A 16,209-nucleotide genomic window follows, 5' to 3' on the forward strand; every position below is an offset into this window, starting at 1 on the left:
CAACCAAATCTGTAAAATATATTGACCGCTCTGTGGTCATGTGATGCGATCACCAGTTTAATGGATCAATTTAACAGACTGACGACTAATCAGAAACTGATCGGTGATCGATGACCGATCACATTTTTTGTTGCACGGACTGGTTCGGGTACTGTATATACATTCAAACATATCATTGCCTTTATACAATAAATTTTGTCATAATGTAAACTGAATAAGTTCATATGCGCAGTAATTACTGTAAATATTGCTGTATAGATTCCTAACACATATGTAAAACATCTGTCGTTTATAAAAATAGACTTTTTGTATCCTTCCATTCAACATTTTATAAATTAGTATAGTACTAAAGGTTTCGATTTCCTAAAAGACAACCATTTATACAAACCAATCTATCACTTGTAAGCTAGTAGAGGTTTTAAGTGGGGGGAGGTTGGGGTATGTATATAATTTTGTGTTAAATTTGATTATGACATTATAGGAGATTACACCAATCTAACTAGTGATGCCGTATTCATTTATTTGCATCTCACTATTGGTTGGCAAATAAACAATAAAATAAAAATAAAATAATTGACAATTTTAGGATGATAATCCAAATTTTCAAAACTGTTTAAAATTAAGTTTTTGTTCTAAAACCAAGTTTTATTCAGGCCATAATAAAATCTTCATAGATTCTCATCCAAAATTTTTCAAAATTAGGGGTGAGTGGCAAATTTTGTCAATTGTCTTTCTGTCAATTTTAGTGGAAAATGCTTTTAATTTGAAAAAAAAATGACCTAAATTAGGCAAGAAGTGTTAGCTGGAGTGGTACTTGTACGGTCCCAAAAACATCTGGCCCCATTTACCACATCACTGGGTAAATGCACTGATTTATCACAAAAAAATTGTAATGGGTACAAACTTCCTTGCTTCTATGGTTTGTTCAACTTATGATAAAATAATTCATTGAAAAGAGTGAATAACCAAAATATCATCAAGAGTGCTGAAGAACTCCTAGATTTAGTGAGTGTGCTGAATTTGTTCCGTGCCCAAGTAAAATCTTTTAGAGTTCGTGACAATTACCCAAAAACACTTTCACGAACTTTAATGAAACTTTGGTGATCTGTTCATAACTATTGAAGTAAGCTCCCTTCCAATTTGTATAAATGTCAAATTTTACGTTTTCGTGTTTTGAAGTTTTACTCATAAAAAGGCAGAAATGGCCAAGGAAATATCGTTGGAAACGGACAATTTGTTATGATAGTGCCAAATTTATTGTGCATTTTTTATTTACTATTTTGGTTATTATCCTATCATACAGATTTTCTCCAAAATTTATTACTTTTTTCAACATTAATTCTGAATTTTTTTATTTATGTTTTGACCAAAAAAAGTCGGAGAGTGAAATTACCAAATTTGTTTCGCAATGTGAATTATTGAAGTTTTTCACACAGGGAACATTTGATAAATCACTGCAATCTATATAAAAACCAAAATTTAAGGATACATTTAAACTATTTATACACATAAATAACAAAGTTACATCAAACTAATGAAAATGATACCAAAGATAAACCAAAAAGATTGTATTAAATGCACACTTAATACCATATACATATATATTTTCAAATTATGCAATTTATTTGATATACCATTGACCTAGCATGTGTAGTTCATGTTTAAAGAGGTAGACCTAGGGTAAGGGACATAACTCATGAAGTCAGTGGTATGTTTGTATTGCATTCAATTTCACTAAAGTCTTTCAAGCTTTCATTTGAAACAGAATGAAATCAGACCAAGTTACTTAGATGATTACATGAGATTGATATAAAGAGCCTTAATACAAACGTTCCAATGATTCTAAAGAGTTGTGCCCTTTACCTTAGGTCTACCTCCTTAACTAACATAAAAATCTTAAAAACAAATTTGAACATGTTCAAAGTCAATAGCTGTGACTGCAGGGGAATATGTATGAAACAGTTATGGAGCTATGATTCAGTGATGCTGTAGCAACTGCATACCAAAAATGATTGGCCAAACACAAGTCATTCATATAAAACTGAACTAATCAGAAAACAACATTTAAATCTTTAAGCAGGGAATTTCAAAGTCAATAGACTGTGACTGCAAGCAAGAGCATATGCATGTAATGGATATGGAATTAAAAAGTAGTGATGCTAATACAACTGCATACAAAATATGATTTATCTAGCACAAATCTTTCATATCAAACTGACCTAATAAGAAAACATTTAAAAAAATACTACAGAAAAATTTTCGAAGTCAATAAACCTTGACTGCGGATGCATATGCACATGTTTTGACTGACCTAATCAGAGAACTTACCATTACAATCTGAAAAAGAAATTTCAAAGTGAATAGACTGTGACTACAGAGTAATTTGATTGCAGCCAAGGGGCATACACATGTGTTTCATATTTGACTGACCTAATCCGAAAACTAAATGTTAAAATCAGAACTTTCAAAGTAAATGAACCTTGACTGAAAGGGCATATGCATGTAATGGATATAAAATTTTGATGTACATGTAGTGATGCTAATGAAACTGCATACATGGATATGATTGACCTAGCCTTAGTAGTTCACTGCCTAGTCCAATATATAATTCATTGTAACATGCACCTGTAAATCAAAGTGACAATATTGGCCCGGTCAGAACTGGACCAATACATGTACATGCACAAGACAGATATTTGTTGCATAAGAGAACTTTTCCATTTGTAATGAGTTAATAGCTTCTCTTGTATTTCTAAGTTAACATCCAGTTGTTAGTCATAAATGTATGTACATGTACATGTATCTTAAATAAGAAATCATTTCAAGTCTTTGGATTACCATACTTGTACATGCACATGTACACTGAATATAAAGAGAATGGTATTTTTTTTTAATTTAGTCATTATATGTGTACACTTGTTTTACAGATAGTACACATGTACAGTATATCACATATGTTTTACTACTTTTCAACCACCACTTAAATACCATTCTGTGTAAGAATCAGGAAATGGGTGGCACATCATTTTTCTCAGTTTACTCTTTCTTGCCTCAAATACAATGTATATTAAATACATTTAAAAAACAACTGAAAAGCTATTTAAATTTATTCTGAAGCATCTGTGACGTAGATATTTTTTTAGTTATATAAGGAAAAAGTGCAGAAAAAAATTCCCATCGTGTGCCACACTTTTAAACATTTTGCCCAATTCTTAAACAGAGAAGTACTTAATTAACTACCGCTAAATTGTACTAACCACATCAATAAAGCATAACTATTTTTATCCCACAAATGTAATTATATTCTTTATTTGGAGTGTATTTATTTTCATGAATTTCACGTATTAGTAATTCAAACTTAAGTATGGTTCATCCTAAAAATCAGGCAGGGGGTGATTCATCGTACATGTATTTATAGAAAATGAATGAAACTGTTCAATTACATTTGTTAGGTCTTAAAAACAACTCTGCCTATGTTCATTTCCTTGAATCTGCTATAAATTGTGGAATATTTTTGCCTCTTTATATTGTAAAAATTCTGGCGGGAAAATATCCTGTACATTTCTGCAGTAAAATGTAATCAAATTTTAAGTGTAAATATATTCGGTGGGCAACTTCCCTTTTTACATTTTATTTTCGAATACAGTTTCTATGAGGCATTTCCAATAAAAAAATATTTTGGATTGATAAATGCATGAATCACTAATCATAAGCTTCTGCCTGGTTTTAAGGCTGAGCTGTACTTAAATACATTTGTACTAGTGAAAATATTTGAAAACAACTGATTTTGTAAAGAAGTACAATAACATGTAAAGTACATTTTGTACATATACATGTGTTACAGTATATGTACATATATACAAAAGCAGATTTACAAGCTACATGTATACATAAAAATACAAGTAAATACATGTATTTATCCACTTTGTATATAATGATAGTCTTCACATGTACATGTATTTACATAAAACTTTTTTGTATCTTTTGACTTCATCAAGTTAAATTTCCCCAAAAAATATTCCAGGTTGATTTACAAATGTTCCGGTAAATTTTGCTAGCCAAGATACATGTACTTGTATACATTTTGTATGTACATCATGTACTGGGGTACATCTTGCTGTAAAATTGTGCTTTCATTGATTTTAATATTCCCAGTGAAGTTTTCAAACTGACACCTTCATGTAAATAGACATATATATAAAAAAAAAGAACTATATAAAAAATGAAATTATACAAAGTACTTTGGTGATCAGAGAGTATTTTTTTACAAAGTACATGTATATACATGTAATTGCTGAAATAAAAAAAAATACTATCAAAAAAATAAAGCAAAATAGTGCAATCAGTGTCCCATCTACATATACCTATTAAAAGAAAATGGGAAAAATGTATTAAGTACATACAAATGATCAACAGTGCTGATCCTCTAATTCCAAGTGAATATAACCGTATAATACAACCAACTGATAAAATATTGATAATCTCATACATTGTACATGTATACCTGTTTTTAGCAAATAATTGGTTTAAATTTCATTTTTACTTCATCAAAACAAGTTGTTTTGCTTTGTGATACATGTACAAATGTACATGTATCACACAAACAGAGGTAGGGAAAATTCAAATTACTGTAAATTTGGTTGTTTTTGGTAGAAATTAGAGAAAGGGTGTATTACATTAAAACTAATGGGTAAAAAGATTTATCCAATCTTGATTGCTAACGATTGTGCTAAAAATACTGTCATTTAACTTCACCATTAGAAAAATCTGATAATCTGTTCATTACAATGTAAAAAACTATGCATCTTTAAATCTTTTCAAAGAGCCAGAAAAAAATGTATAGTAGAAAAATATGATCATATTATTGCATCAAAACTGCATTTTTTCTATGATTGTGTTCCTCTTTCATATTTTACAACTTGAACCCTTAATTACAAACACAAGGCTCCTCCTATTGACACTTAACTGACAACACAAGGCTCCTCCTATTGACACTTAATTGACAATGTAAGGCTCCTCCTACTGACACTTAACTGACAACACAAGGCTCCTCCTACTGACACTTAACTGACAACTTTCCCATGTACATTAATATGTATAGGTTCATCTGGAAGTTTATCCAGTCCTGGAATCCATTCTGTCACCATAGGATCTGCCTTTGTTCGAGCTTTTCCACTAAAATGTAAACCATTTTCCCTCCAGTTTATTGAGAATCCCTTCCTTCCAGGAAGATTAATATATAAACTCCACTCTTTCTTACTGTAAGCATACCAAATATGCCACATAGTCCACATAGAATCACGTTTACCGGCCCTATTTAATTGTTTGTACCACACAGAGGGTAAAATGCCTGGGACTAAAGGCTCAAATGATATATTCTGGTAGGCAACATCAAACCACTTCTGGAAACCTATCCAGTTGTCTCTACGAGGAGAAAATCCCCATGACCCTACAATTGGATACTTGTATACAAGGTGTTCACTGGACACAATGACATCCCCACCCCCTGCATGCTTCATGGTATATCCCATCAAGCAGTATCCATTAATTTCAGCTTTATGGTCATAACGAGCATGAATCATTTTTAAATATTTCCAAAATAATGGAGAAACAGATAAATCATCCTCTAATATAACAGCAATTTCTTTCGTATCTGGCTTTGGTTGCCATGTATGAATCCATTGACCATAAATTCCAACATGCTTCTCCTGTGGAAAGACATTTAAATGGCCTTTTGTAAAATTAAAACTTTTTGCACTTTTGTATGTTTCCTCATGGATTACTCCAGTTTTAGATCTGTCAATCCAGACCTCTACGCAGGCTTTATCACCCATGTAATCAGCAGCTTCTAACGACTCAAGCAAACGTACTGTTGATTTAGCTCGGTTGTATGTTATCACAATTGCACGTAAATCACAGTCGGTCTTCCGTAAAGGACTCTCAGAGGTTGGTTTTTTAACAGTTTTATTAACTTTATCGTTTAGGTCATAAAATTTTACAACAGACTGTGCAAACTGGAAATCTAGCTTCTGAAAGAAAGAGAAAGAAAAATTCCTGAGAAATGGATTATTTTCAACAAATACAGCCTCATAATTTGTAAATCCATTTAATACATGAATAGTATCAGTCAGCATTTAAGAAATCCAGGAAACTGATTTCCATTGGAGGAATCATGAATAATGGTAAGGTTATTAACACTTGCTTGCTAGTGAGTGGTGAGGTTACATTCTAAATTAAGATATTTTGCAAATTGTGGTAAACAAAAAACAAAAACAAAACTTTACTTCATTCTATTCAGTGGGATTGAATACATTTACAGTGTAGTCGTTGCCTTTGGTTAGATTTCTATCGCCAGATATTTTTTAAAATGCATGTAAGTAAAAAATCTTTTTTTTTCTGTATTTCAAATGATTCAATAAATTATCTTATTAGTAAATTTTAATTGAAAGTTATATCAGCAATTAAAAATATTTTTCATGTACATGTAATACATATAACAGAAAGAAAAGAAATACATGATTGTCTCCCTTTGTTCCTCACATTGTAAATCTAGTGATTTTCATATAAGCAGAATTTATTTGAATTATTGAAATATTCAACAGAATGATAAACACAGCTGCTATGTATCCCCCCATTTTCATGTTTAAAGTCCAAAACTTGAAAGAAGGAAAAACAATGGTATAAAAAAGGGGACTTCCTTCTCTACTGAAAAACATATAATGAAGATAATTGATTGTGAGCATCTTATTGCAGATATATCACATATTTCAGTATGAGAATATTTGATCAATCACACAGACCCTGTTTTGCACTTGTCCAATACACTGAGCCAAATCGTTAATTTGATAGCTCAAAGGGGTAACAGTTCACAGGTAAGCATGCCAATTCACTAGGACACATTATTAAGTATCAGTCCCTGTAAGAATCAGGTAGTCAGAGAAACACTGTATGAAAAAAAAACATCATTTTGATAGTCTCATTTGACTATTGCTTATCATGTTCCACGTTCCCTTTGGCAAAAAGAAAACTTTGTTAAGTGTCAGTTCCTGTAAGAATCAGGCAGTATGAAAAAAAACCATCGTTTTGATAGTGTAACTTGAATGTTTGCACCATCAGAATTAAGGAAAACAGACAAGATCTTTCATACCATGCTGGACCATTGAGTTACAATTTCACTGAAATGCACTGAAAATGAACATTTCAAGGGCAGATAACTCGGTCAAAAACCTTATTTTTTTTAAGATTCTATTGAAAGATTCTGTGTAAAGCCAGTGATGTAGATATCAAATAATGGTCTTTTCAAACCTAGAGAAAATATCCTTAAGTGATATTACATCGTCATATCGGTAGGGTTTTGACATACATGTTTCAAATTTTTCCCATTTTGTCTGAATCTTACAAACATTCACTTGTACACCTAAGACTACATGTATGAGCAAACCAATCATCACTCTATCCTATATACTGTCAACTTACCGGTGCTCCTTCCAGAAGGTGTAAATTCATCACATTCCAATCAAAATCTAAAAATTGAAGCCCAACAAACAGTATAGCAGCCGTAAAAAACACTTTGAAAAGACCTGGCCTCAGTCTGTTCTGTGCCATCATATCCTACTATATTAAACACAGCTGATTAAACAGGCACCTACATGTAACTAACCAATGGAATAGACTATAGACACTTGATTGGAACGTCTTTCTTCTGACTGCCTCATAACCTTTTGAAAGAAAATGAAAGAGTTAGTCAGTGTATGACATTTAAGGAGGTAGACCTAGGGTATGGGACACAACTCTTACAAATTATTGGAACATCTGTATTCATCATTTTACATCAAACCCATGTAAGCATCAAACTAACTTGGGCTGTTTTCATTCTGTTTCAAATGAAAGTTTGATAGGCTTTGGTAATATTGAATATGATACAAGCATATCACTGATTTAAAGAGATACATGTATATCCCTTACCCTAGGTCTACCTCCTTAATACATTTTAATATAATTTTAGGTTATGCATATGATGGATGGAGCTCATTCTTTGTTTACAGTGCACCACCATGTTGCTATGTAAGGAGTCTCATTTGGTGAGGAGAATGTTTGAGACTTTCTTCCAGGAAAGCTGAATATGTTTCTACATAGCCAATAATTTCCAAATTATTACTAAATAAATAAATAAATATCAAATTGTATCTGTCAACATATTAAAAGAAAAAAAAACAGTGCCTCCTGCACTTGCACGATCATCTACTTCCATGTCTACAAATTTCATCACTTCTGTCCAAATATTTTTTCGCCATTCATACATGTAGCTCTGGTTGTACATTCTACATGTATAAGGTGTCTGACACTATGTCCATATTAATCATATACATGTATATTGTATACAGTATGATCTATCAATAACTTAAGATACAAAGTGATAGAACAGAATATGAGAATACTATAAATGAGGTTTTTGTTTGGGGTAATTTGAACTACAAATATCCACAAAAGTAACCTCGTGACACAAAAATTTCTTTGTTGAAACTCACATCAAAGTGAATTATTTTACCTAGAAAAATCATTAATATACATTCCCAGTGGCTATTTAATTTTTTATAGTGATGAACCGCCACCTTCCATTAGTCATGATTAGGGTTAATTATTTCAAATATATTACAACACAAACATACTGGAAATAATTATAATAGGTTAAGCATTATAAAACCTAATTTAACCAACCATTTCTACTGGAAATGTCTGTTACCAAGTCAGGACCACTGTGATCAGGTTTCCAACTTTTAAATTTTTACCTGATATTGCCATTTGTTATACAGATATTCTAGCTCGAGGTTTGTTTCTTAAATGCCAACATCCTTTGATTTGCTGACAATTTTCATAAAGACTTTGTAGGCATTCAAGGAATAGGGGCGAATTTAGGCAAACACATGTGGATTATAATCAAAACAAACACTTTAAAAATTGTCATTTACATGTACAACTGTACATGTACATGAAAGTAATGTATATTATAAGTTACAGATAAACTGCTTATATCAGAATAAGGGGGATGTCCAGAGCCCTATTTTATTTAGTTTTGTGTTGATTTATTTTGTTTCTTGACTACTTTTTAATCCACATAGTAAATTATTTTTTATTACAATATACATTTGCTTTTTGTTTGCTTTATTCTTTTGTGTTTGTTTTTATTTCATTTTTTTTTTAATTTTTCATTTATTCCAATTTATTTTATTTTTATTCACACAGAAGCCAAAGACTACCTGTATCAATTTACAATTTAATGTACCCTAACTTTCCTCTGGAGACTGCAACTGAATGACAAGACGGTTTGTCTAACTCATTCGTGCCCCAATGGTTAACTTGTAATAGTGTACAACTACAAGTACCCCTTGGGCCTCTCTTATGTATGATTTGGAGTACAACAAAACAGCAATTTATCCTCACAAAACTACGAAAATATGCATAATCCTCGTCTCACCCATGCACTCACTACCATCAACAATAGTACTAGTGAAATCATATAAATTGTCAGAAATATTATAAATATATAATATCAAAAGATTAACGCTGTATATCATATGTTGCATTATTCATTTATTGTTGGAACAGGCCATCACCATGAATTGTTAATTAATTTGTACTAATAAAGTATAGTCAATGAATGGTGCTTGAATTATTTTCTTAATTTTTTTTGGTTCATTGGTATTACTTTCTTTGTTGTGAAGAGCATATTATATATTGCTCAGCCTCAGGTACACGCATGTCAATGATGAAATGTTATTTTAAGGCTCCTATTTTCAGTTCAACAAATCGATTTTATTCTGACATTTCTGTTAATTATGACGGCTGTAATGTGAATTATCTTATTCCCTTTCGCATATCTGTTTCTGTACCATTGGTATTTATTCAAGGAAGAAGGAAAGAATAGTTATAAGCCCAAAATGTTTGTAGAAGAGGTGACTTACAGACCGGTTACATACATGTACAGGTGTTATTGTAGCAGGTTGGCGGATATTTCGTACCTTTTACTGTTTCGTCCATTTCAATGCAAAAGTGCAATATTAATTTCTTAAATATTCCGATGATTTTTTTCTGTGAAAAATGAACTGGCAAACAACAACAGCAAAACAAATTAAAATTCTTTTTGAAAAAACTTTCATTTTCGATTAGTGTGGGACGAAGTAAAAAGCTTTCACTTTCTAATAGATAGTAAGGACGAAGTAAAAAGATACGATTTGGTCGTACAGCGAACTGTTACCAGAGTAAGAATGAGCTTTGGTAACCAGACGGCACGCTTCATTGACAACGGTGAAAACCAGTGCTGTGCGCGTTGCTTCCTGTTGATTTCAGCACCCTGATTGCAGCCCATGGAAACAGCAGTTCGGAATTATCGGACTTTTATATGACTTTTGAACTAAAATCAGACTTCCGAACGGTATTTTGTGAAAAACCATTCTGTCACAGGGGGGGGGGGGTCGTCTGAATTTGAGTTTCGTGTACTCACATATGGACATATATTCCACCAAAAAGTAAGTGACACATTAAGGTGAATACAAGTGAACCTGAAAATCGTAGTTTGAGATAATTCCAAACCTTCTACAAAAAACACCAAACTATTTAAAATTTTCTCTATTGTGTTTTTTCATCAGCAGCTTGCTTATGAACTTCGGCATATTTGTCGCTAAATTAATGTTTTATTTGAGTATATTTTTTATTTCGAACATGACAGTTTGTTTTTATTTCAATTGTTTGCTATATTTTCTTGCTTTTATATTTTTATATATCAAAAAATTGATTAGCAAAACGAACGAACATTAATGATATGCATTCATTATTGTTTACAGTGCCGCCATGATGAAAATACAAATATTTTATTTAGCTCGAACACAGTTACAATAATGAAGAATTATGATAAATAACTTGAGTGTTTATCATATACTATGTATTTGTTAATTATAATTTGTCTAAATCATGTGCTGTAGTCTAAGTAAATGTGTGCAGTACAAATTACAGGAGATATGGTACACAAGAAACTTTCTTAAGCTGTTGGAGTGCTACGGGATAGGCGGAATATAAGATAAATAGTAGGGAATTGTGGGACAACTGAACTGGACTCAACGAGTTATTCCTGGGTTCTTGAACTGGTCGGACGTGTGTTCCAACAACTCCTATCAGATAACTCCAGTGTGTGCCATTTATATATTACAGGTAATTGTGCATACTTGTAGTACGCCCACACGCATACACGCCCCTATCTTCGACATTGGTGTCAGGTGTAAATTCACGGTGACATTACTGTCATTCTTTGTTTTCATTACCTGTCAAATTTACGCGGGAAAATGTGTAAAAAATTATTTTGATTCTCGTGTTTGGAATCGATTTTGTATTTTGTTCATTTCATCAGATTTGTTTTGGTGGCGTGATATTTATTTGCCACTTTATACGTGCAGGTTACATTTTCGTTGTAACCCCCCTCCAATCGCAAATAAAAAACACAATCAAATAGTATGCATACACACTATGACAATGTATAAATATCCTCAATTATATTGTCAATAAAGCTTAATACCGGTTGACTGTCAGCAAGTCTGCTGCCATTATTGTAGTGTGTCAGGAATTAGTTCTGATACGGATTGTGTTTATTTTTGTTGTAGGACTACACAATTTCGCACCAATTAAAATAGCCCACCCCATTATGTTAGTGCATACACATATGTTATAAATTTGGGTGAAAGTCTGCAAATTTTTTGTACATTCAGTATCAATATAGTTTTTATGTTGATAATTATTTATTAACGAACTATTTTTGAAAAGGTTTTCACCCTTGGTATTCTTTGGTAGGACAATAAGTTAGGCCTACATATAGCAATTCAGTGCCGGTTCTACTGGCCTGTTGTTATTAAATCTGCATTCACACAGACATAACATAATGAAAACAAACATTTGCTTTTCTTTTTGGTCCATTACAACAGGACAATTGTAACCAACTGCCGGTTTCCCTGGCTACATTGTTATTAGTCTTGAATAATATTTTGAAAGTCGTTAATTACAAATTGTGTAGTCCGCGGCTTAACATAGTACATGTATGTAATATTTTTGTGTGAATATTATTGACCATAGTGCAGGTTTTCCTTGCTTGGTTAGTATATTAAACTTTTAACTTATTATTAATTATTTAATAACAATTAAAATTTAATAATGATTAAAATTTATGAATTAGTTCTTAATCATTATGGATAGTCATAGTGATTACAGTATTGATTAGTTTATAATCTATACTGAAGAACACATTTAAACTTTGCAATTTTGTGTTCATACAAATCCATATTTACTCTAGTCAGTGTTTTGGTTATGTACAGGTTTCCCTTGTCTAGTTGAAACATTAATAAACATTAAAATAATTACGTGACCGTACCGAATCTGGTTATTGTGTAGGTTTCCCTTACCAAAACCAGAATAAATACTAATTTAGCTGTGTGCAGGTTTCCCTTGCCGGCTAAAAATAACAAACAATTAAATAACTATCGATATTCTTGTTATTGCGCAGGTTTTCCTTGCCTAACTAGAATATAATTTAAAACAACATTAATATGAAATATATTAATTTAATAAATAAACCATAACAACGTTTAAAAATATATATTGATAAATAATATTAGTGTATATAAACATTAATACTTTAATATAACATCATGTCGGGTACATCGGTAAACGTCAACACGGCAACAAAAGAGGAATTGATGCAACTCCGTGACATCGGGGAAAAGAGAGCGACTACCATATTAAAAGAAAGGAAAACTAAAGGACGCTTCACATTGGAAGATTTAAAGTTACTTTCGGGAATTCCTTCTACAATATGGGATCCCTTAGTTGCAGCAGGTAGAATAACCTTTGACATACCTGTAGAAGAGACGACAGATATGGAACATCTCAAACAGTTGGTTGAAAAATACAAAACAGAAGCGGTAATAGCAAAACAAGGGGAGGTAGCTACTACATTAGAGCTTAACAAATTAAAAATATCATATCAAGTCAAACGCATGTCAATGATGAAATTCAAACGTTAAGAAAGCAAAATGAACTGCTTGACAAGAGGTTACGAGAAAATGAAGATAGGCTGGAACAATATACAAAATAACTGGAAAGCCAGGAAGAAATAAGTCAACAAAATTTAAAAACTGAGTTACAGGCGCAAAGACAGTTACATGAACAAAAGTTGGACGAGTCAAAACAGCACATCTTGGAGTTAAAGGACGACCGTAAAGAATTAATGGAGAAATTCATTTAAGAGGAGCTGTTATGCCACACGCTATTGTCTCCGCCAACTCAAAGGTACCAGTGGTCATAAAGAACCTCTCAGACAACTGCATTTCCCTCCCAAGGAATACTGAAATAGGGGTTGGAATTGAAGTGGAGGAAGTGCTTGGTGTTGAGCCAGATATCACCCTGAAAGTACGCCAAGTTGCACAAGTTCCTGTCCCGCCATATTTAAGTGACTTATTAGACAGGTTCAAAAAATATCTTACCTAAGAGCAAATCGAGCAGGTATGGCAGCTGTTAACGACATATCAGAACAAAGGATGATATGGACATAGGACATTTCACTAAGATTGAACATCGAATAGACACGGGAGCTGCTTTACCAACCAAAGAAAGCATTAGAAGAACACCGTTTGAGAAGGAGGAAGAGGACCATCTACAAGATCTGCTGAACAAGAAAATCATTCAGCTCTCCTCATCCGAATGGGCCACAGCCCCTGTCATCTGCAGAAAGAAGGATGGAAAGATACGGTACTGTATAGAATACCGGAAGTTGAATGCCTTTACAAGTGAGGATGCTTTTCCACTCCCAAGGATTGAATCATGCATAGAACAACTGCGTGGTGTTAAATTTATGTCCTGCCTAGATATTTCCTCTGGATATTATCAATTCCAGATCCATGAGGATGACAGGCATAAAACAGCCTTCATAACAAATTATGGGCTGTTTGAGCATGTATGACTAAGTTTTGGACTGTGCAATAGTCCAGCCTTCTTTCAACGTGTAATGCAATTGATTCTGTCTGGGTTGACTTGGTCTCAATGTTTGGCATACCTGGATGATGTAATCGTCTTGGGGAAAAGCTTTGAGGGTCATCTGAAAAATCTTGCCATGGTGATAGCAAGATTCCGTGATAACAACCTGAAACTTAAGCCAAAGAAGTGCTCTCTGTTTCAAAAAGAGGTTGTATATCTTGGAAAGCTGATTTTGGAACATGGCATTTCGATTAATCCAGAGAACATTGACACCGTCAGAAAATGGCCACCACCTGCCACAAAAAAGGATGTTCAATCTTTCCTTGGATATGCGAACTATCATCGGGATCATATTCCCAACCTGGCAGAATTGTCACAGCCACTACACGCTTTAACAAAGAAAACAGCTAAGTTTGAATGGACTAACCAACAACAAGCTGCCTTTGAAACCATCAAAGATGCAATAGTTAGCGCTGTCACCTTGGCTTTTCCTTACCCCTGATGAACTGTTCATCTTGGACACTGATGCATCAGACACTGCAGTTGCTGCCGAACTACTACAGGTACACGATGGAAAGGAGTGTGTTATAGCCTATGCCAGCAAGGTATTAACACCTGCCCAAAAACGCTACTGTACCACCAGGAAGGAGCTGTTGGCTTTAGTTACGTTTACCAGACAATTTCGGACTTATCTAATGGGTAGGCAGTTTGTAGTCAGGACAGACCATCATAGCTTGGTGTGGCTCTTGCGCTTTAAGAACATAAAAGGACAGTTAGCTAGATGGTTAGAGGAGCTTGCCCAGTATGATATGGTCATCCAACACAGATCTGGACGTAAGCACATAAACGCTGACAGCCTGAGTCGCATCCCAGATACCATAGATCCCTGTGACTCTATTATGCAGGAGCTGAACTGACGTCGTTACCTTGCGGTGGATGTAACTACTCCTCCAGAGCCCACCATCAGTGGCGGAAATTTGAAGATGATGTAGACAATGTTGTCCCATTAGCTGTCCAAGGAAAAACATGGAAGTTCAGCCACCAATTGGATGGTTGGCTTTAGTAGTGCAGACATTGGCAAGAAACAGCAAGCTGACCCAGACCTGGGAAAAGTAATGATCTGGTTACAGGAGAATGTTCCACCCTCACAACTTGAGCTTCAGTTGTCCAGTGCAGCTATTAAGCACTGGTGGAGCTGTAAACAACAGCTGGAAATTGTCGATTGATGTCTAGTGTATCATTGGATCGAACCTGTCGGATCCCGTTTCCTGTTTTTTGTTCCACAGGAATTGGAGAAGGAGGTCCTTAAGAACTGTCATGACAATAAATCCGCGGACCATTTAGGTAGGTACAAAACTTTGGGCAGATTGCAGCAACGGTTCATTTGGCACGGAATGCGACAGGGTGTCATTTTGTATGTCAGATCCTGTGAAGCGTGTAGTGTTAACAAGGCTGCTTCCAGGAACGCGAAGGGTGGTTTAGGCCAGTACCATGCCGGCATATCCATGGAACGAGTCCATATGGATATTTTAGGACCACTTGTGGAAAGTAAGAGTGGCAAAAAATACATCTTGTCCATGATAGATCAATATACTAAGTGGATTGAGATCTTCCCCTTGCCCAATCAAAATGCAGTGTCAGTTGCAAAGACGGCCGTTAATAACTTTTTCTCAAGATTTGGATGTCCTCTTCAGATCCATACTGACCAGGGTCGGAATTTCGACGGACAATTATTTCATGAGCTCTGTAGCCTACTGGAGATAACAAAAACAAGGACAACACCATACAGACCTTGTTCCAATGGCCAGGTGGAAAGGTATAATGCCGTTATCATGAGCACAGTCCGGTGCTACCTCGAAGGCAAACAGCGAAAATGGGACGACAATTTACCATTGCTGGCGGGAGCCGTCCGTTCCTCATTTAACAAGAATACAGGGGTCTCTGCTAATATGATGATGTTGGGCCGTGAGGTAATGCAGCCAGCTGACCTTGTCCTTGGAACAGCCATGGTGAATGTAGATCGCAAATTGCACGCGAAAACCTGAATGTTGCTCAAATGAGACAGAAGAGGGACTACGACCTAACCCTCTCTCAAAAAACCTACAACATTGGGGATGTGGTGTACAGACTAAATGCAGCCACCAAGATTGGCCACAGCAAAAAGTTGAAGCCACATTGGCAGGGACCTCTGGTAGT

General features: G+C 34.2%; 1 protein-coding gene across 2 annotated transcripts; it reads right to left on the minus strand.

Annotated features, from left to right (window-relative positions):
• Nucleotides 1-2,889: 2,889 nt before the first annotated feature.
• On the minus strand, nt 2,890-10,015 carry LOC148597432 (uncharacterized). 2 transcript variants are annotated; one of them, XM_088562722.1, is made up of 3 exons: nt 9,963-10,015; nt 7,477-7,718; nt 2,890-6,029 (listed from the first exon to the last, which is right to left on the minus strand). In XM_088562722.1, the coding sequence occupies exons 2-3, from the start codon at nt 7,606-7,608 to the stop codon at nt 5,064-5,066; spliced, it is 1,098 nt and encodes a 365-aa protein (XP_088418848.1). In that variant the 5' UTR covers nt 7,609-7,718; nt 9,963-10,015; the 3' UTR covers nt 2,890-5,063. The 2 variants fall into 2 exon arrangements, with proteins under 2 accessions (XP_088418848.1, XP_088418849.1); XM_088562723.1 differs by having other exon boundaries at nt 9,978-9,997.
• Nucleotides 10,016-16,209: the final 6,194 nt, after the last annotated feature.

The sequence above is a fragment of the Perna viridis genome, chromosome 15 (genome assembly GCF_037379345.1).
Source record: "Perna viridis isolate PV_CMFRI_1.1 ecotype Kerala chromosome 15, ASM3737934v1, whole genome shotgun sequence".
Classification (NCBI taxonomy): domain Eukaryota; kingdom Metazoa; phylum Mollusca; class Bivalvia; order Mytilida; family Mytilidae; genus Perna; species Perna viridis.

Excerpts from the sequence above, each read along its gene's own strand:
- LOC148597432 (XM_088562722.1), bottom strand. The coding sequence starts at position 7,608 with ATGATGGCACAGAACAGACTGAGGCCAGGTCTTTTCAAAGTGTTTTTT. Across the intron at positions 6,030-7,476 it reads ACCTTCTGGAAGGAGCACCG|AAGCTAGATTTCCAGTTTGC; the intron begins GTAAGTTGACAG and ends TCTTTCTTTCAG.